The sequence below is a fragment of the Dioscorea cayenensis genome, chromosome 5, assembly GCF_009730915.1.
Source record: "Dioscorea cayenensis subsp. rotundata cultivar TDr96_F1 chromosome 5, TDr96_F1_v2_PseudoChromosome.rev07_lg8_w22 25.fasta, whole genome shotgun sequence".
Classification (NCBI taxonomy): domain Eukaryota; kingdom Viridiplantae; phylum Streptophyta; class Magnoliopsida; order Dioscoreales; family Dioscoreaceae; genus Dioscorea; species Dioscorea cayenensis.
Window position 1 is genome coordinate 16,236,975 of NC_052475.1, and position 21,100 is coordinate 16,258,074.

General features: G+C 35.9%; 1 protein-coding gene and 1 long non-coding RNA gene across 2 annotated transcripts; both read left to right on the forward strand.

Moving 5' to 3' along the window:
* Nucleotides 1–507: 507 nt before the first annotated feature.
* LOC120262144 (membrane protein PM19L-like) lies at nt 508–2,271 on the forward strand. The gene is made up of 4 exons (XM_039270209.1): nt 508–768; nt 905–1,130; nt 1,231–1,276; nt 1,909–2,271. Exons 1-4 carry the CDS (start codon nt 642–644, stop codon nt 1,981–1,983), a joined length of 474 nt encoding a protein of 157 aa, XP_039126143.1. The 5' UTR covers nt 508–641; the 3' UTR covers nt 1,984–2,271.
* Nucleotides 2,272–6,821: 4,550 nt separating this feature from the next.
* Nucleotides 6,822–7,662, forward strand: LOC120260517. The gene is made up of 3 exons (XR_005536422.1): nt 6,822–6,936; nt 7,011–7,481; nt 7,613–7,662. It is a non-coding gene; the product is annotated as an uncharacterized LOC120260517 (long non-coding RNA).
* The last annotated feature ends 13,438 nt before the right edge of the window (nt 7,663–21,100 follow it).

Here is a 21,100-nt window from a genome sequence, read left to right on the forward strand (position 1 = left end):
TCCTAAAAAACTTTTAGGTCATTAACAAGATAAAGTCAACAAAACAACAAAAAAGAATAGTCACCTTATAGTAAGAATTCAACTGGCTTCAGAAGACGCAAGCAAAATGTATTTTATGTGTCAAATACTGTAGTAGATTCCTACATTTATCTAGTGGTATCATACAAGGGGCAAATATCAAGGGAAAATGATGCCACGGAGTCTTTTTTTTTTCTTCTCCAAATTACATTAAATAATTATTTTCTTTTATGCAAATATAGAATTGAAACAGGTGTTTTATATTTTCCTCGGCTTTGACCTCCACATAGAAAAATCTCTGATTCACAATTAACATTTTAGTTAATTGATTTAGAAAAAAAAATAGAATTCTTGGCGCCAAGCATTGTAGTGAGTATTGGACCCACTCACACAATAAACCTTTAACTAATTTTGAGGATTGCCCAAACACAAAACCATTCTCTACTTTGCCTACACTGCAAGCTGCATCCTCCTTTATTGCCCATGTCCTCCTAATTATCTTTAGAAAAACGACTCTATTAGAAGTAAACCCTTCTCTTAATCCTCCTTCCAAACCCCAACCAAATCTCTGTACCTAACCACAAACTTAAAAGGAAATAATCAAGAAACTCGATTAACATTCCATGGCCAGCAGTCCATCTCAGAACTGTGTCATATTGCTCCTCCTCCTCAACTTCTGCATATCCCTCATTCTTGCTTGTATTGGAGGATGGGCCCTAAATTATTCCGTCCAAAATGACTATTTCATAGGTAGGTCAGTTTTATCATAAACATTTATTCTCAATTCATAAAATATCATCATACATATAGTACTAATCTATTAAAAGATGTAGATAGGATGAGAGACCTATGCTTATGTATTTATTCATGATGCTTTGGTACGCAGATAGAGGGGTGGTGCCACCGAGAGACTACTCACCGGTGTACTTCCCCATGGGAAATGGTGCCACTGGTTTCTTTGTTATATTTTCATTGATATCTGGAGTTGTTGGTGCTGCATCTTCTATTGCAGGGTTATCTAAGATGCTTCCTTGGGGTTCTGATCATGGCTGGCTTCCGGCTGCTCGGTCTTCAGGTTTTACTGCATGGGTTCTCACTCTGCTTTCTGCTAGGTTAGTATTCGAGCATGCCATAATCTGAATCTCAAAGCTGGACTTGTATGAATATATATATCATAAGTCTTAAACCTAAAGTTATGATTTTGACTAGCAGTTTGGCTATTAAGGAGATTGCTCTTGAAGGGAGAAATGCACGTTTGGTGAGTTTTAATCCTTCTCCCTCAATCAAACACTAATAATTAATGCGTGCTTACTTAGATATATATATATATATATATATATATAATTATATAGCTTTTCCCTTGCATCCTCCCTCTAACAAAAAGGGAACTTATTTTCATCTCAGATATTATTTTTTTCAACTTTAATTTAGTTGGTGATGTTTTAACTACCATTGAAATTACTTTTGTTTTTACCATTTTTTCTATAAAATCAGTTTGGTGATGTATGTCCTTAAATAATAGACTTAAAATATAAAAGAAAGTTTTATTTTAATTTAAAAACCGGATGATTTATTCAGTAAAATCATTTCTACATCTTTTTATTTTTTAATTAAAAAAGCCTATGATTTAATTATTAAAATCAGCTATGTATATTTACTATGTAATGACACCCATTACAAAAGTAATTTTAATTAAATAATAACGGGGTAAAAAATTATTTTTAACCAAAGTTATTTAATTAAAATATTTTCCCAAATTATATATATATATATATATTAAAAAGAAGAAATTGGAAAGTAACATTTGAAAAATTAATCAGGAGGCAAGTAAAAAGACTCAAATATAAACCATGTTATATATTCACATTGTTGTGTGGCGTGCTTTTGCAGAGGACCATGGAAGCTTTCAATATTATTCTTGCGGTGACACAGTTTGCATCCATTGTGGCAATTCATGCTGCATGAATTTGATGAGACTTTTATTTTCAAAGAAGTTTGAGAATTATTTGGACCAAATGCAAGGCTTCACCTTTTTCTAATTGTTCCTTGCGAAGTTCTAATTGGTGGCTTACTGTTGTTCTATTCAACCATGTCTATAAGCTTCAAGTAAACAACAGCAAGTTCGATAACTAACACCTTCATTATTTATGGAGAGAATGTGATATGGTTCATGTGATGGTTGTAATTAATCTTATTTCTGCTGATCTGTTGCAACGGAAGGGTGCCATTCATTGTTCAAGATTGCTGTATTATGTACACTAAAGAGTTTATAGATAAACATATTATCTAATTTGAAGGTTTTCCTTGGTTTTCCTTGTATGGGATGACAAAAATTAGGATATCTCTGACACTAATTAATGTAAAATATTACAAAACTGGACTGCATTTAATTGGTATGGTAAGAGAATGAGGGTTAAGTGATTTTGGGGTCGACCATATTATTTACTCCATAGAGTTATATATAGAATTCTAATATGAAATGGCCTGGAACATTAGACTTGAAAGAATTATGTAAAATTTGGTTTGTGGAATGTAATTACATTTTATCATGGACTTAAAATGCTCATTGATCATCCTTCAAAACCAAAAAAACTGGTGTTTCCATTTGCAATGACAACATAATTCTCAGTAATGAACTTAGGGTCTGTTTGGTTCGCAATAATGATATTGTGATCGAGAATGTTATATGCCCGGAAATGTTGCGGTAATGTGATATTACCATGATTGGTTGAGAATTTATATTATTCGTAATCTTTAATTACCATTTTTGGTTAGTCATGATAATCACCTGAGTAATATGTCAAATTTACTAAAATATCCTTACATATAAAATTTTGAAAAATAGAATTTAAAGTATTTAGATAAATAAATAATTAAATTATAATATTAAAAAAAATATTGTTTTACAAAATTTTAAAATAACTTTGTATTTAGCAAATTACCCTAAATATAAAATTTTGAAAAAATATAATTTTAAGTATTTAGATAAATAAATAATTAAATTATAATATTAAAAATTATTTTTTTACAATTTTTTAAAATATCTTTGTATTTACCAAAATACCCCTATATATAAAATTTTGAAAATTTTAATTTAAAGTATTTAGATAAATAAATAATTAAATTATAATATCAAAAATTATTTTTTTCACAATAAGGAATTAGATTAAATGAGTGGGGCATAATTGGAAAAAAAAAACATTACATATTACAACCAACTTGGTAATCTGGATGAATACCTATTTTGATGGTAATTACATTACCACCTTATTTGGTAATATTTCACTTTTGATAATTTCACATTATCATCAACATTACCACTGCTAAAGTAATCAAATATGATAATCTGAACACATTACCACTAGATTCCCGGTAATGTTTTCACATTACCGCAAACCAAAAGCCCCTTTAGAGTTTTAGTTAAGCCAACCCAAAACCGCTATTGCCTAAAGAATCAACAAATTTTAGTCTTGTGACTAATGTTATCATGTATTTCATTAATTTAATTATAATAATAATATTAATTATTTCGATAGCTGAGGCGGTAGCAGCGGGGGACTCCAAGCTAGCCCTTGTTTTCTTAGTTTTTATTCAGACATATTTACATGTGCAACTAAACAACTTTATATTTACACATCTATCTGTATAGACATTCATATTTGCAAATACACTCTCATTAAAGTTCATATACATATTTTTCAAAAATTAATTGTTTACAATTCACACCTTTGAATTTCATTTTGGCACGTATGTGTATACAAAGAGCTTATTTTATTTTGTTTTAAAATTTACGGGAGGTTCTTATTTGCATCTTTTTTCTAATACTATTTTATATTTCTACTTTTCAAGGCATATTTACCCGCATATTTATATTGTGACAATTAGAAAAATATTGGGATCTTGTAATATTATGGGAGATTTTTGTAAATATAGAAAGTATATCATGTAAATATAGGAGGCTTTGTGATTGATGTTAGGAGAATAATTTTAGGAGTTATTTTTGGGTGAGGAGTGATTTTAGGAAGCAAATTCTTAGAATGATATATATGTATTCTTAGCATGGCTGAATGAGACAAAAAGAAAAAGAATTTCATTCAAATTCTTTCATGGTACCAGAGCCACAAGGTTGCCATGGCAGGAGAAGATGAGAGTAAAGAGAAATACGAACAAAACAAATTGAAGTCGCCCGATCCTCGATCACCATATTACATCGGCAGCCAAGATAATCCCGGAGTGGTGATTACTCAGGTGTAGTTGAAAGGAGAAAATTATGAAGAATGGGCAAAGGGTATTCGGAATGCCCTTAGAGCGAAGAAGAAGTTGGGTTTTATCGATGGGAAGATCGATAAGCCCACAGATAAAGCTGACCTTGAAGACTGGTTTAGCGTCAATGCTTTACAAGTTGCTTGGATATTGAACACAATTTAGCCAAGCTTGCATTCTACCGTAGCATATGGGGAGAATGCAGGAGACCTATGGGAAGAATTGAAACAAAGATTTTTGATAGGAAACGGACCAAGAATACAACAAATAAAATCAGATCTTGAAAACTGTAAACAACGAGGACAAACCGTAGTCTTGTACTACGGACGCCTTAAGAAGATGTGGGATGAACTTGTGAATTACGAGCCGATTCCCACATGTAGCTACAGTGGGTGCAGATACAACATCACAGCTGAATTGGTCAAGAGGCAAGAAAATGAGAGAATTCATCAGTTTTTGATGGGGCTAGATGATGCGGTGTATGGGATTGTGTGTTCAAATATATTGAGTATGGATCCATTGCCGAGTCTAATGCGAGTATACTCCATGATCATACAAGAAGAAAGACATTGTGATATTGCGAGAACAAGGAAGGAGTGTACGTACGCGATTGCATTTGCTGCACAAACTGGTCAAATCTCAAGAGTAGCAGTAATTAGAGGGAAGGAGAAGACAGGAATATGCAATCACTGTGGTCGAATTGGGCATGATCCCAAGGAGTATTTTCAATTGATAGGGTATCTTGAATGGTGGGGAGATAGACCTCGTGGAGGAGGAAAAGGAGCAAGACGTGGATGGGGAGGTGCAGGAGCCATAGGACAGGGACGTGGTCGAGCTAGAGCTAATGCAGCGCAAGTGAGTTACATTGAAGCACAACAGCAAAACAATGTAACTGATGCTGGCAAAAGTGGATTTCCTGACCTCAGTGGTGAGCAATGGACAACTCTTATGAATTATTTGAACACTCACAAGCCAGGCGCAACGGAGAAACTCATGGGTAAGACATATGACTGGTTGCTGGATATAGGGGCTTCACAGCACATGACTGGAGATATCTCTTTGTTGAATGATGTGAAGAAGATTTCACCTTGTTTGGTGGGAATGCCAAATGGGGAATATGCAATAGCTGTGAAAAGGGGGTCCATGTGTCTAGGGAGAAATATTTAATTGAATGATGTTTTATTTGTGCCAAGCATGAATTGCACACTTAATTCTGTTGCTCAGTTGGTGAAACAATTAAATTGCATTGTCACTTGTTCTGATAAGTTATGAGTGATATAGGATCGACTTTCGAGGACTTTGATTGGAGTGGGTGAGCAATGTGAAGGGGTCCATCTTTTCCGAGCGATGAGAATAGAGCAAGCAAATAAGGCTAAGGCAATGGAAGCTCATGATTTGTGGCACCAAAGGTCGGTCATCCTTCAAATCATGTTTTGAAGTTTGTTCCTAAAGTTCAGAATAATGAAAGTAGTAGCATTACCAAAGCGTGTGATGTTTGTTTTAGAGCAAAGCAAACTAGAGAGATGTTTGTTGACAGTAACAATAAAGCATGTGATTGTTTTGAACTGATTCATTGTGATTTATGGGGACCCTATCGAGTTCCTGCGTCTTATGGTGACGGGCAGTATAGATTTATTTGCTTCTTGAAAAATCTAAACTGCCTCAAATTGTGAAAATTTTTTGTGTGATGGTTGTGAGACAATTTGGAAAACAAGTAAAAATAATTCAATGTGACAATGGTAGTGAACTTGATTCCACGAGAACTTATTTTTCGGAGAATGGAATTGTTCGGCAAACCTCATGTGTCGAAACACCTCATCAAAATGGCTGGGTTGAAAGAAAACACAGACACATATTGAATGTAGCCAGGGCCCAAAAGTTTCAAGTAAATTTGCAAATAGAATTCTGGGGGGAGTGTGTATTGACAACTGGATACTTGATAAATAGGACACCCCCTCAAATGCTTGATGGTAAAACTCCGTACGAAATATTGTTTGGAAATCTCCCTCAATTTAATTTGTTGAAGGTGTTTGGATGTTTGTGTTTTGCATATCGTCGGTCACATGACAAAGATAAATTTGGAGAGAGAAGTAGGAAATGTATTTTTGTCGGATATCCATTTGGAAAGAAGGGATGGCGTCTTTATGATATTGAAAATAAGGAATATTTTGTATCTCGTGATGTGAAATTGTTTGAAACAAGATAATGAAATCAAAGATGGGAGTGATTTTGGGGGGACAACATCTCCTAATAATTGGCAATTTGGTGAGGTGGATTTGCATAATGGCGTTGGGAATGAGGAAGAAGACTTTCAAAGGGTCCACTTGAATGCACATGGTGTGGAAAATAGGGTGAGTGATGTGACACAAAGTTCTCATCCTGGGAGTGATGTAGAAAGGGAGAGTGAGGAGTATGACATGGAAAGGAGAAATGAAAGACTTGTGGTCATTCAAAATGTGGAGACTACAGCATTGCAAGATGGGCAAATAATTGAAGGAGCCAACATAAAAGAAAAAAATGAAGAAGAGCAAGCAAAATTTGAAAGGGGACAACGACATAGACAACCATCCGTCAAGTTCAAGGACTATGTGATGCATACCGCTCACTGCATGAAAGACCCCTTTGCATTTCTTCCTTCTCCGTCAAAGACCTCAGGTACTCCTTATTCCATAGCTAACTTTGTGACATGAAAAAATTCTCTACAAAACACCAGATTTTCTTGGCTGCAGTAACAACAAAAATTGAGCCCACATGTTACTCAGAAGCAGTAAAAGATGCAAGGTGGAGAGAAGCTATGCAAAAGGAGATCGAGGCGTTGGAGAATAATGATACATGGATGTTGGTAACATTGCCACAAGAAAAAAAAAAAAGCAATCGGGTGCAAATGGGTGTACAAAATAAAGTTTAATTCCGATGGGACTGTGGAGAGACATAAAGCCCGCTTGGTAATATTGGGGAACCGACAAGTAGAAGGAGTTGATTGCAACGAGACTTTCACTCCTGTTGCTAAGATGGTGACTGTACGAACTCTCTTGGCAGTGGCAGTAGTGCAAGGGTGGGAACTACATCAAATGGATGTACACAATGCATTCTTACACAGTGACTTAAAAGAGGAGGTGTATATGAAATTGCCCCCAGGTTTCACAGCATCCCAAGACAAAGTGTGTAAGCTTAACAAATCCCTCTATGGATTGAGACAGGTACCAAGATGTTGGTTCTCTAAACTAGAGATAGCCTTGATAAATTATGGATTCACTCAATCATATTCGGATTATTCTTTGTTTAATTATACTAAAAAAAGGTGTTCATCTGCACATACTTGTATATGCAGATGACTTGGTTATTGCAGGAAATGACTCAAAGGCAATAACAAAGTTCAAGGAATATCTCAGTGATGGTTTTCATATGAAAGACTTGGGGTCACTAAAATATTTTCTTGGAATATAGGTTGCATGTGGATCAAAAGGAATATTATTGTGCCAAAGGAAATTCGCTCTTGACATACTCACAGAAACAGGGTTGTTGGGGTCGAAGCTGGTTGGATTTCCTATAGAGCAGAATCATCAACTTGTATTAGCTGAAGTACCATTTCTTGATGAACCAGAGAAGTATAGGCAATTGGTTGGAAGACTCATTTGTTTAACCATAACTCACCCTAAATTGAGTTATTTTGTTCATATCTTGGCTTAGTTTATGCAAACACCAAGACAAGATCATTGGGAAGCAGTTCTTCGAGTGGTTCGCTATCTGAAAGCCAATCCTGGACAGGGTATATTTCTTAGTTCAAAAAGTGACTTGAGTGTCTTTGCATATTGTGATTCCAATTGGGCAAATTGCCCTTTAACACGACGATCTTTGATGGGTTACATAGTCTTGGTGGGTAACTCACCCATCTCGTGGAAGACGAAAAAGCAACACACTATGTCACATTCCTTAGCTGAGGCAGAATATCGATCACTAGCGATGACTACTTGTGAATTAGAATGGTTGAAAAGATTGTTGCATTCATTGGGGGTCGTACATAAAGAACCTATGCAGATATTTTGTGATAGTCAAGCAGCTATACATATAGCCGCTAATCTTGTATTTCATGAAAGAACGAAGCACATAGAAGTTGATTGTCATTTTGTTCAAGATGAACTTCAACGGGGCAATATTACTACATCATATGTTCGGACGACTCATCAACTTACAGACATATTGACAGAAGGCCTTGGCAAACGGCAATTTAAGGTATTTCTTGGCAAGGTGGGCATTTGTGACCTACATGCGCCAACTTGAGGGTCAGTATTGGGATCTTGTAATATTATGGGAGATTTATGTAAATATACGAAGTATATCATGTAAATATAGGAGGTTTTGTGATTGATATTAGGAGAATAATTTTAGGAGTTATTTTTGGGTGAGGAGTGATTCTAGGAAGCAAATTCTTGGAATGATATATATGTACTCTTAGCATGGCTGAATGAGACAGAAAGAAAAAGACTTTCATTCAAATTCTTTCAACAAATAATAAAATTTCATATTTTCATGAAAACTTATATCAAAGTTTGCATTTGTGTACACAGCATTATAAAAGCAATATTTTCATTTATATCCTCATAAATTGCATTATTTTATACACATAAAAATTTTTATGTATGCACCCATGAAAATCACATATGCATATATTCATGTATAAAGTGTCTATTTATAAATATGATTTTCAGTGTATAAAGACAATCTGACTTTTGTGAGGAATATGTGCAAATATGTATAATTTCATATGCATTTGTTTAGCTAGTGTAACTATGATTATATATAGGTTTAGTAGCGGTGGAGATAAAAAAAATTACACTTTTATAGGGACGTATATTTGGCTATATGATATTTCATAAGGTCATATATCTAAGAGTTTACTTTCATAGGGTTGTATATAGAAGTATAAACTTTAATCAGGTTATATATGAAAATATTTTTTGTTGTAAATATAAGTATAAATTTTTATAAGGATATATATACAAGTATGAACTTTTATATCGGTATGCATATAAATATGTCTAAATATATATATATATATATATGACAATTCGTTTTCTAGGGACGTCTCCAAAAAATGAATCTAGGTAGCCCGATACTAGAGTTAGCGATGCAAACCCCGGCACTGTATTATATTTATAATAAAACAACAACCATTAGATGATGATTTAATGGTTGTTGTAGGGCGTCCCTATAGAACTATGAAGCAGAGAGAGTTGAGGAAAGGCTCGCCTCTTTCATTAGAGTTTGACGTGAATATATTCATATTACAAAACATAGAGTAAGGAAACAAATTACAAATAATAGGAAACATATAATTTAATTGTAGAGATTGAATATTCCCTTGATTTGGCCCTTAACCTTCTCCATATGATTTTATATGATTTAGCCCTTAACCATCTCCACATGATTTGATTTGCATTGATTCATTCCTTGATTGTTCCGCATAATTTGGTATGTCTTGATTGTTTCGATATGATTTAATATTCTTATCAACCCCTGGACTTAAAATCTAAGGACGCCCCTATATGACTGGTTCCCTAGATATATATATTGACAAGAAAGTGAACTCAGTAAAATTGGTGGAGTAATAATTTGAACCTAATTTTAGAGATCAAATTGAATTTTGGGTATAATTTGAAAAACAAAAGTACAGTTTCTCAATTTTTTAATAAAAGTTCTACACTGGTGTTTAGTTGCATTTAGATCAGCATTTACTTTATTTTCCTCTTTCATTTTTTTTAATAAAAAACTTTCATTCTTTTCATTATTTAAATCCTAAATCTAAACTTTAAGCTGTATAATAATTAGAATTTAGGGTTTTAGAATTTTTGAAAATAGGGTTTTATAATATTTGAGTTTAAGAATTTAGGGTTTTAAATTTAGAATTTTATAGTGTTTTTTAGTTTTTAGAATTTATACTATTTTTCTAAAAACTTTTATGAAAAGTTTGATATTCCCCACCCCAGTCAGACTGAACACATAAGTTTGTCTTCTCAAGCAACCTTTCAACATTCTTTTGAAACTGAATGAAAACTTGAGCAATATTAGATTTATACTTAAGCCAATATATTTTCAAGTGAATTTGCTGAAATCATCCATAAAACTGACATAATATTTGTTTCCTCCTACTGAGGTTAAGGCATACATTAGTGAGCACAAACTTAAGTGGAGAAAAGGAAATATTACTTGAAGGAGAGAAAGGAAGTTGATGACTCTAAGCTTGTTGACAAGAATTACAGACAGTGGAATTGTCATTATTAGAAACAACGTGAAGATTATTTTCATGAAGAGCATGGTTTTGAGGAGCCTTGACACTCGTGAAAGCTTTCTTCTTCAAGGCATTGCTGAAAAGGCACTAACAAAGGATATAATCCTCATTCACATTTGCCTTGAAGAAGAAGGTTCTTCGTGACTCGATCTTTACAAGAAAATAGTCAGGGTGAAATTCAAAGAAAACATTATTACCTATGAAGAAACGATGAACAGATGGAAAGTTCTAATAATGTTGGGAACATGCAGAATATTGGACATTTGAAGAGGTCGAGAAGCAATAGAAGTATGAGAATAATCTGGGTGAAGAATTGACAAACCTGATCCATTTGGCAATAGGACTTCATCTTTCCCATGGTACTTTTTCTTATTGACAACTTGTCAAGGCCACCGTTGATGTGGTCGGTAGCTCTAGTATTAGTATGCCAGTTTGAGTTGATGGCATAAGAGGGTATCATCACCACTGCAATAGCATAAGTGTCTTTAACTTAGTATAAATAATCAACCCTATGAAAACACTTCAATACAACATGACCAACTTTGCCACAAACTTGACAGGTCAGTAGACTTATGTTATGAGATGAGTTGAAGTTGTTCCCTGAGGCTAGCTTGCCATGGCCACAGCCGCTCCCTCACCCTCATGGAGCATTGTAGCCTCCACCATTACTGTGCACCACATTGTTGGTAGATGAGTCCAGGATCTGAAAAGCATTATTGTGGTGTTCCTTACACAGTTCAAAACTCAACATGTGTGAATAAAGGTCAGTCAATGATATGGGATCAGATATTATACTGATCGATGTGACCAAAGCATCATAATCTGAATCTAGACAAACTAGCAAGTATGAAATAATCTCTTCTTTTCTTAATTGTTGTCCTATCACTACACCAAAGTAGTGCTTTCGGGGCACTTTTATACCGGTGTTTTTCATAAACGCTGGCCATACAGCACATTTTATGGCGTTTTTTTATCAAAATGCCGGGTAGGTTGCTTTGCGGGCTAAGAAAAACTTGGGCGCGCGAAATTGTTTTTGGTCACGGCGTTTATATCTTATAAACGCCGAGAATATTATTGATAGGAATGGCATTTAAGTAAGAAACACCTGGATGTTCATTTTTTTCCAGTAATTAATAAAAGGACAAAATTTTGTTCTGCGGCGTTTAGTTTTATAACGCCGGGAGATATGTTTACAAAATCTCCAAGTGTTCGCTGTTTGTCTCTCTCTCTCTCTCTCCCTTTAAACTCCAAGTGTGTCTGGCATCCTGGAGAGCATTGGTCCCTAATTTTCTCCCCGATCCGTGAGAATTTGCACCCTGATCGTTCTCTTCCTCGCAGCCCTTGGTCCCTGATAGTGCCTTTTTTAGGTATTTTTTGTTTTGTTGGGTTCACATGTTGTAATCTTTTTATCTTTTAGTAATTTTTGCTAAATCCTTGCTAAATCACTGTACTGGCACATTTTCTCGCAGCTCCACAAGGATTGTTTTGAATTCGAGAGGCAGTTGATTGGCAATTGCGGATCTCCTTAAGAATCACAAGTTCTATCCGGTGAGCTTTGGTTTTGGGTATTCATTTTTATTGGAATATTTTGCGTTTGGTTTTTTATGCGATTTTGGTGTGATTTTAAGAAATAAGGAGGATCGCCAACTAGGTCTTATACTTGAGCCGTCCTCCCCCTCATTTGAAAAAAAGATCATTTGATATAAAGGTTCTTCAGGTACTTTATGTACAAACTCACAAGTTGCTAATTTTTCCTAAGAAATTTATTCTTTTGGCAGATTGATTGTTATATTTATACTAAGAAATTTATTGGATGTTTGATTGAAAATGGAAAATCAAACATGAGTTTTGTTGTGGGAAGAATTGATTATAACTTGAAGATGTGTCTTTGGTTATAATGACCAAACAGTCAAATGGAAAGAAAAGTAGAGGTAACTTCATAAATGTATTAGCATAATTTACCTGAATGGGGATTAAAACAATTTCTACTTATATTCAGTGATCCTGACTGAAGAATTGGAATAAAGCATACTCATTGAACTCATGAAATCAGAAATTTCACATTATCTGAAGAACAAAACAATGGAAATTTCTCTGGAAACCTAGAGAATAGTAATCAGAATTCCGTAAATTCAGTTTGATAACCAGATTAGAGTCTTGTTGTCATAATCTAAGAAATGGAAGAACAACAGGGAAAAATTAATCATCCATCAGTATTAAGCTATGGTATATAAGGAATATTATAACTAGTGAGAAAAGCATATGTCCAAACTAAAAATCGTCTGAATTTCTTAAAAATCATTAGTTAAATTAGCCAGGGGAGGTTGTTAATTAAGCCATGCCAAGGAGGTGAACTGGAGTTTCAGTTAGAAAATGCTTCCTGTATGACAGCCCCTAAGTTCACCTATGCCTGATGAATATTACCCTAGTGTTTTCCATAATTTGAGCACTTTGATGGATCAATTACAATTGTAGATAAAAGTAATAGATACCAAGTACATATGAAGAGAAATTTATCTAATTCCTCTTCAGTTAATCCATTTGTATCACTCTATTTTTCCAGTCAAATATGAAGTGTTTCCAGTACATCATCTTTTCATGCATCTATGAAGTGTTTCCAGTCAAATATATCCTTAAAGTCACTGCAAAACATAGCCAAAACTTAATCAAAGTCACTGTAGAAGGGTCCTGTTATTCAATCAAATGCTTGATCTCAGGAGAATGTTTGGGACCTTGGATCTGTCCAGAAGGAATCATGATCTAGAGAAGGGAGAACTAGGGTGGCATTCATAATCCTTGCCACAGCAACCATGTCGCTTATCTGCAGAGGAATGCACATCAAATCTTTATATAATGTCACAGCCTAAGAATATACATATATCTGAACTAGTTATGTTTCCAGTGATCTCACCCCCATTCTCGTTTGATTCAGTCCACCATTTGCATGAACTAGAAGGTAACCATCTCAATTAGTACTATTCCTTGAAATTGGAGGTAGTTAGCATTAGATAAGTTTCAGTAAAAACTGTATGTACAGTTTCTGATTGACATGTAGCGTACTAAAACGGTTTCGTAGGCATTGAATACACTGATAGTATCCATTGTTGTTGGGCTTCATCCAAATCTCAAGAACATGTAGAGATGCACGTGGTTTATACAACTTATAATTATTAACTATTTCTATTATTGTGAGGTGCTTGAGTTGATAATGAGTAGAGGAGGGATTCAGCTTCTTTGTTTTTTTTTGTTTCATTGCTAATTCTTCTTTTGGTCTTGCTTCTAATCTTAGCAAGTGTACTTTTTGTTAACAATGGGGAGAAATCAGTGTTGTGATACAATACCAAAAAAAAATATATCTTTTAGATTTATATTTGAGTGCTTAGTTTTATATTAATAATTTAATAAAAATATAAGTCATGTGTTTTAGGAATAATATCCATTATCATTCTTGTTGATGGTTGAAAAATATAATAATAATTATTATTTTTAATTTATATGAACATTAATGAGCTAGATATTTGGCCAAGTTGTTATTATTTTGAAATAAAAAAATTATGTTAAAAATTCAAGTAAGAACTAATGCAACATGATATGTTAACATACAGGATATTTTACAAATATATATGCTATAAAGTTAAAAAATATAAATGCATGTGCTAGGTCATTGTAATAAACTTTTTTTTTTCTAAAATACAAGGATAGTATTGGATATTTAAAATACATTCAAACACAAAAGAGCTATATGTATAAATAAATATATATATATATATATATATATATATATATATAATGAGAAAGCTTCAAAATTAATCAAGCAATCAAGAAATAATTAAAAGCTATTATAAGTGAGATAAATCAAGATTATAATACTGGTTCTCTTACAAGTTACAAGAAGCCAAATCAGATAATCCCACTTAAAGACATTTATTTGTAACTGATATTATTTTTAATCTTATTTTTGTTTTTTAAGTAACTAATATGAACAAACCATGAGATCAAATCCCACTTTCATGAATTGCTTCTTCTATACTTGGTACAAGTTTGGTATTAAACATGAATTTTCTTGTGTTGTCTTGTTTAACTGTAATCATCATCTTTTTTTTATATAGTTTTTTGTGAATGTAAAAGAGATTAATTCTTACAAATCCAATTGAATCCATTAATCAGAAAGCAAAGAAGTGATTAGTTCATCACTTCATCCCCAAATTTTGTGATATCCTTAAGTGATTTGCTTGGCTTGGTCTAGGTTTGATTATATTTTATTGTGCTATTTTTTATGGATTTTCTTGTCACTAGCTCTTTGATTGTGCAATGTAGGTGGTGATTTAGGGTTTAAGTCAGTCTAATTCAAGAGGATTTTCTTAGATTTGATTTGAGGATGAAAGGAAGTTCATTCCCCACTTTGTTGGTTTAATTGGATCTTCCTTCTTAGTTTGGAATTTGGTTTTTTTTTCCTTTTGATGTTGGTCTTGTTCTTTAAATTTGTAGCATTTTTTTAGTTTCATTTTGGCATGGAGGGTTGATTGTATTTGTTTTTGGTTAAAATACCAATTAAAGTTGACATGTATATGTTATCAATTGAATAGTTTCAATTTAGTTTAAAAACTTATATTTCTTAATAGTGCTAAATTTAAAATAGTTTTATAGTATGCATTGTACGGGACATACACATACATAACATTAATTGCAAGGTAGGATTTCTCTTTTATAATAATCAATATTTGTAACTATCCAATTATTATTTTTTATATATTAAACAGAAATGAATAAGAGTTGGATGTATAAGTCAAGGTTGAGCCAAGAATATGAACATGGAGTGGAAGAATTTGTTAAGTTTGCATTCGATAATGCAAGCCAAGATGGTATGATTGTATGCCCTTGCGTAAAGTGTGTAAATATTCATTGGCGAACCCGTGAAGTAGTGCTTGAACATTTAATATGTGATGGAATTCTACAAGGATATACATGTTGGTTCTTCCATGGAGAACATATTCCATCACCCACTGCTAATATAACAACCACTTTCACATCAACATCAATTTTAAATTCTTAGAACATAACCCCTCAAGTCAGGAAAGATGGCATGGATGAATTGTTAAGGGATGCTTTTAATATGCATCAAGTTGATTAAGAGACTTTGGATCCTAATATCTGTGAAATTGATGTTGATGTGAATGTCGGAGATGGAACCTACAGGGGGATAGATGAAGAACAACCTTCAGATGAAGCTGCAAAGTTTTACAAGTTGTTGATAGAAATGAATGAAAACCTTTATGAGGGTTCAAAGCATTCAAGATTGTACTTCTGCATTCGCCTGTTTCATCTGAAATGCATGTGTGGGATAACTAAAAAATGGCTCGATCTGTTGATTGAATTTGTAAAAGAATTTTTTCCCTTAGCTGCTATTCCTAGAAGTAGTCATGGGTCCAAGAAAGTTATCAATGATTTGTGTCTTAGGTATGAAAAAATTTGATTGCTTCCCCGCAAGTGTACGGGATCGCCAAGTAATACCTCGTGTGAAGACATGAGGATCGTATTCCACGGGGCTAAGGATCTCCTATTACTACTTCTCGAGCTATTATCTAGCCTAAGAACTGAAGTGATGGGTTTTACTCTACTAAAAGTAATTAAAACTAAAACAAGATTATGACCAAATTAGAGAGAACAAGCAATAAGCAAGCAAGAAAATCAATGAGGTGCAAAGGCCTATGGATGAGGATCCCCTTGAGGGGTTATCATGCAACATGGATGATGATCTAAAGATGCAAGGGTAAAATGGACCATGAGATTCCAATATTAGAACAACCCCAATTTCTCGGCGATTGAACACTAATCCCATACAAACATAGATAAGAATTTCTTCCAAATCTACATTCCTACGATTGCATTAAGTACGAGGAAATCTCACTTAGGAATAAACCTACTCTTCTTCGGATTAAACCTACATGGAGGGCTACCAAACACCCAATTTCTCGGCGTGATGATACAAGTATCCCCTTCTAATCCATTCATGATATAATACATGCAAGCAAGTCACATCTACATGCATCACTCATAAAATAGCTACGGATTTCTCCTTAGTGTAGCACTTAGCATGAAAACAATGGACTAGATCTCAAAATTACCCAAGCATGGAATTAACAAGTTATCATCCAACATACATGATAAAACCCCCCAAGGTTCACCAACACCCGGTGGCCTTGGGGGTCTAGTGTGTCATCATCCCACAACAAGCAATACAAACAAACAAAACATGAAACAAAAGCATAAATGACACTCCCTAGATGAAATGGTGAAGGAGGAGGTGAAGAATGTGCCGAATGATGCTTTCCCCGCCAAAGGAGTGCCAAATGACGCTTCCTCTAGCCGTGGGTCTCCTTTCTTCAAATCGTGGTAGATCTCCCCTTGAATGATGTTGCCTTCTTGCCTTGAGAATCTTGGACCTTGGGCTTGGATGATCTTCTAGCTTCCTTGCCCTTCTTCTCCTCCCCAAGGTCGCCCAAAAACTCCCAAGTGCTCTCCCAAAGTCGGCCAAGAAAAGGGCCAGCCAAAAAGTCCTCTTTTCTGCCATAAAAGTTGGTATTTATACCCCCCCCGGAGGCATACGGGTCGTATAGGGGTCATATGGGGGTCGTATAACACCCAAACTTCTACTTGCCCGCTAGTTTGTGGGTGGTATGCTGTTGCCATTTTATGGGAAACTCCATAGCGCTTCAATATCTTTGCGAATTGGGCATTACAGAAATGAATGCCTCTGTCACTGATGATAGCCCGTGGTGCACCAAACCTGGAGAATAATTTCTTCAAAAATTTCACCACCACCCTCGCATCATTTGTTTGCAATGCTTGAGCCTCCACCCATTTAGACACATAATCAACTGCCACGAGTATGAACTTGTATCCATGGGAGCTCGGAAAAGGTCCCATAAAATCAATCCCCCACACATCAAAAACTTCACAGGCTTGGTTCCAATTTTGGGGCATCTCGTCCCGGCGAGATATGTTACCGACCCGCTGACATCTATCACAAGCTTGAATGAATTTTTGGGTGTTATGGAACACCGATGGCCAATAGAAACCTGCATCAAGAATTTTCTTCGTTGTTCTATTCGCATCATAATGGCCACCAGTGGGTCCCGAGTGGCAATGCCTCAAAATGCTTAGACCCTCAGCCCTAGAAACACATCTTCGAGCTACTTGATCGGAACAAACCCTGAATAGGTATGGATCTTCCCAGATGTAGTGCTTGAGGTCTAAAAAGAATTTCTTCCTTTGTTGATATGTAAACCATTTCGGGATGACCCCACCAACCAAGTAATTAGCGAAATCGGCAAACCAGGGTGGTTCCTTCTCTTCTACTACCTGGATATTATACAAGTGTTCTTCAGGGAATGAGTCATTAATGTCCTTGTCTCTCATAGTTTCTGCGCTAGAGCCCTCCAAACGGGATAAATGATCAGCTGCAAGATTCTCTGCTCCCCGCTTATCCTTAATCTCCAGGTCAAATTCTTGAAGCAGCAAGACCCACCTAATCAAACGTGGTTTGGCATCTGATTTGCTAAGCAAGTACCTTAAAGCTGAATGATCGGTGTACACCACCACTTTAGAAAGAACCAAATATGACCGGAACTTATCAAAGGCAAATACCACGGCAAGTAGCTCCTTTTCAGTCGTAGTGTAATTCGCTTGGGCTCCCGTTAGAGTCTTACTTGCATAGTAAATGGGGTGAAAATGTTTGTCCCTCCGCTGACCAAGCACTACCCCAACTGCAAAGTCACTTGCATCACACATCAATTTGAATGGGGAGTCCCAATCTGGAGCTACCATAATCGGCGCTTGAATTAGTTTCTCCTTGAGTTCCATGAAGGATGTCATGCAGTCATTATCGAACTCGAATGGGACATCCTTTTCCAATAACCTTGTTAGGGGTCTAGCAATTTTAGAAAAATCCTTGATGAATCTTCTATAGAACCCGGCATGTCCCAAAAAACTTCTTATGGCCCTCACAGAATTTGGAGGTGGCAATTTTTCGATGGTGGAAATCTTTGCCTTGTCAACCTCAATTCCATCTTTTGAAATTTTGTGCCCCAAGACTATCCCCTCTTGGGCCATGAAATGGCATTTCTCCCAACTTAGCACAAGATTGGTCTCCTCACATCGAATGAGGACCCGCTCAAGGTTCTTGAGGCACACATCGAATGAATCACCAAAGACGGAAAAATCGTCCATAAACACCTCCATAAAATCTTCTATCATGTCTTCAAAAATGGCCATCATGCATCTCTGAAAGGTTGCCGGGGCGTTACATAGCCCGAAAGGCATGCGGCGATAAGCAAATGTGCCATACGGACAAGTGAATGTAGTCTTCTCCTGATCTTCGGGGGCGATGGGAATTTGGAAATAACCAGGGAACCCATCCAAAGAACAATAGTAGGCATGGCCAGCTAACCGCTCCAGCATCTGGTCAATGAATGGTAGGGGAAAATGATCTTTTTGGGTGGCATCATTCAATTTTCTATAGTCAATGCATACCCTCCACCCGGTTGTTGTACGAGTCGGGATTAACTCATTTTTCTCATTGGTGATCACGGTCATTCCCTCTTTCTTTGGGACCACTTGTACAGGGCTTACCCGCATCGAGAAGCTTGATGATTTCTGCCCGGACCACTTCTTTCATATTTGGATTGAGTCTTCTTTGTGGCAAGGCTTTGGGTCTGTGATCGTCCGTCATTAGAATTTTGTGAGTGCAAACAGATGGATTTATCCCTCTTATGTCAGCAATCTTCCAAGCAATTGCTCTCTTGTGTTTTTTTAGTACATCCACCAACCCATTCTTCTGCTCAACTGTTAGGTTCGAAGAGATGATGACTGGAAGTTGTGTACCTTCTCCCAAAAAGGCGTACTCAATGTGTTCAGGTAGTGTTTTCAACTCCAAATTTGGTGCTTCCTCAGTTGACGGCATCAACTCTCTATTCCAAAGCCCATCACCTTGTTCGGACCCTACTTCTTCTACCGACCCCGCACTCTCATCAGAACTGTTGTCTGTACCATAAACACGAAGCTCATAACATTTGGCATTATTTCCTAGGCCTTCATGATGCTCAAACTATTGCCCCAAGTTGCACTCCTGTACCCTTGCTGACACTTGGCCCATATCAACACGGTCCTCAAAGGTGGGATTCATGTTAGCAAACTATCGACCCTCGGTAGTCAAAACAAACTGTTCAATTAGTGATATGCTTCCTTCGCTCACTGATGGTGTTCCACTTTTCATAAAAGTCTCAAACACTGTTTGCCAGCTGCAACCATCAAAAGATATACTAGAATCCCCAGATGGAAGCAAAGTATATAAATGGTTGTCTGGAGGGTGTGAAAAATGTTGCTGAGTTTGTGAATTAATCCAACCATCAAATCTGTGTACGCAGTCTTCCAACTTGATGTTCAGATTAGCCATGATGTACGCATAAGACGGACGTGTCATGCACAGTACCTTGCAAAACCAAGAAAGATGATAGAAAGTTAAGACCAAAGGAAAAGAAAAATAACGACAAGAAATGAGTAAAGAATGAAATGGCTAGAGTAATAATCTAAAAGTTTCCTAGAATTCCTTAAAAGGTCCCCGGCAACGGCACCAAAAATTTGATTGCTTCCCCGCAAGTGTACGGGATCGCCAAGTAATACCTCGTGTGAAGACACGAGGATCGTATTCCACGGGGCCAAGGATCTCCTATTACTCCTTCTCGAGGTATTATCTAGCCTAAGAACTCAAGTGATGGGTTTTACTCTACTAAAAGTAATTAAAACTAAAACAAGATTATGACCAAATTAGAGAGAACAAGCAATAAGCAAGCAAGAAAATCAATGAGGTACAAAGAACTATGGATGAGGATCCCCTTGAGGGGTTATCATGCAACATGGATGATGATCTAAAGATGCAAGGGTAAATTGGACCATGAGATTCCAAGATTAGAACAACCCCAATTTCTCGGCGATTGAACCCTAATCCCATACAAACATAGATAGGAATTTCTTCCAAATCTACATTCCTACGATTGCATTAAGTACGAGGAAATCTCACTTAGGAATAAACCTACTCTTCTTCGGATTAAACCTACATGGAGGGCTACCAAACACCCAATTTCTCGGCGTGATGATACAAGTATCCCCTTCTAATCCATTCATGATCTAATACATGCAAGCAAGTCACATCTACATGCATCACTCATAAAATAGCTACGGATTTCTCCTTAGTGTAGCACTTAGCATGAAAACAATGGACTAGATCTCAAAAATTACCCAAGCATGGAATTAACAAGTTATCATCCAACATACATGATAAAACCCCCAAGGTTCACCAACACCCGGTGGCCTTTGGGGGTCTAGTGTGTCATCATCCCACAACAAGCAATACAAACAAACAAAAACATGAAACAAAAAGCATAAATGACACTCCCTAGATGAAATGGTGAAGGAGGAGGTGAAGAATGTGCCGAATGATGCTTTCCCCGCCAAAGGAGTGCCAAATGACGC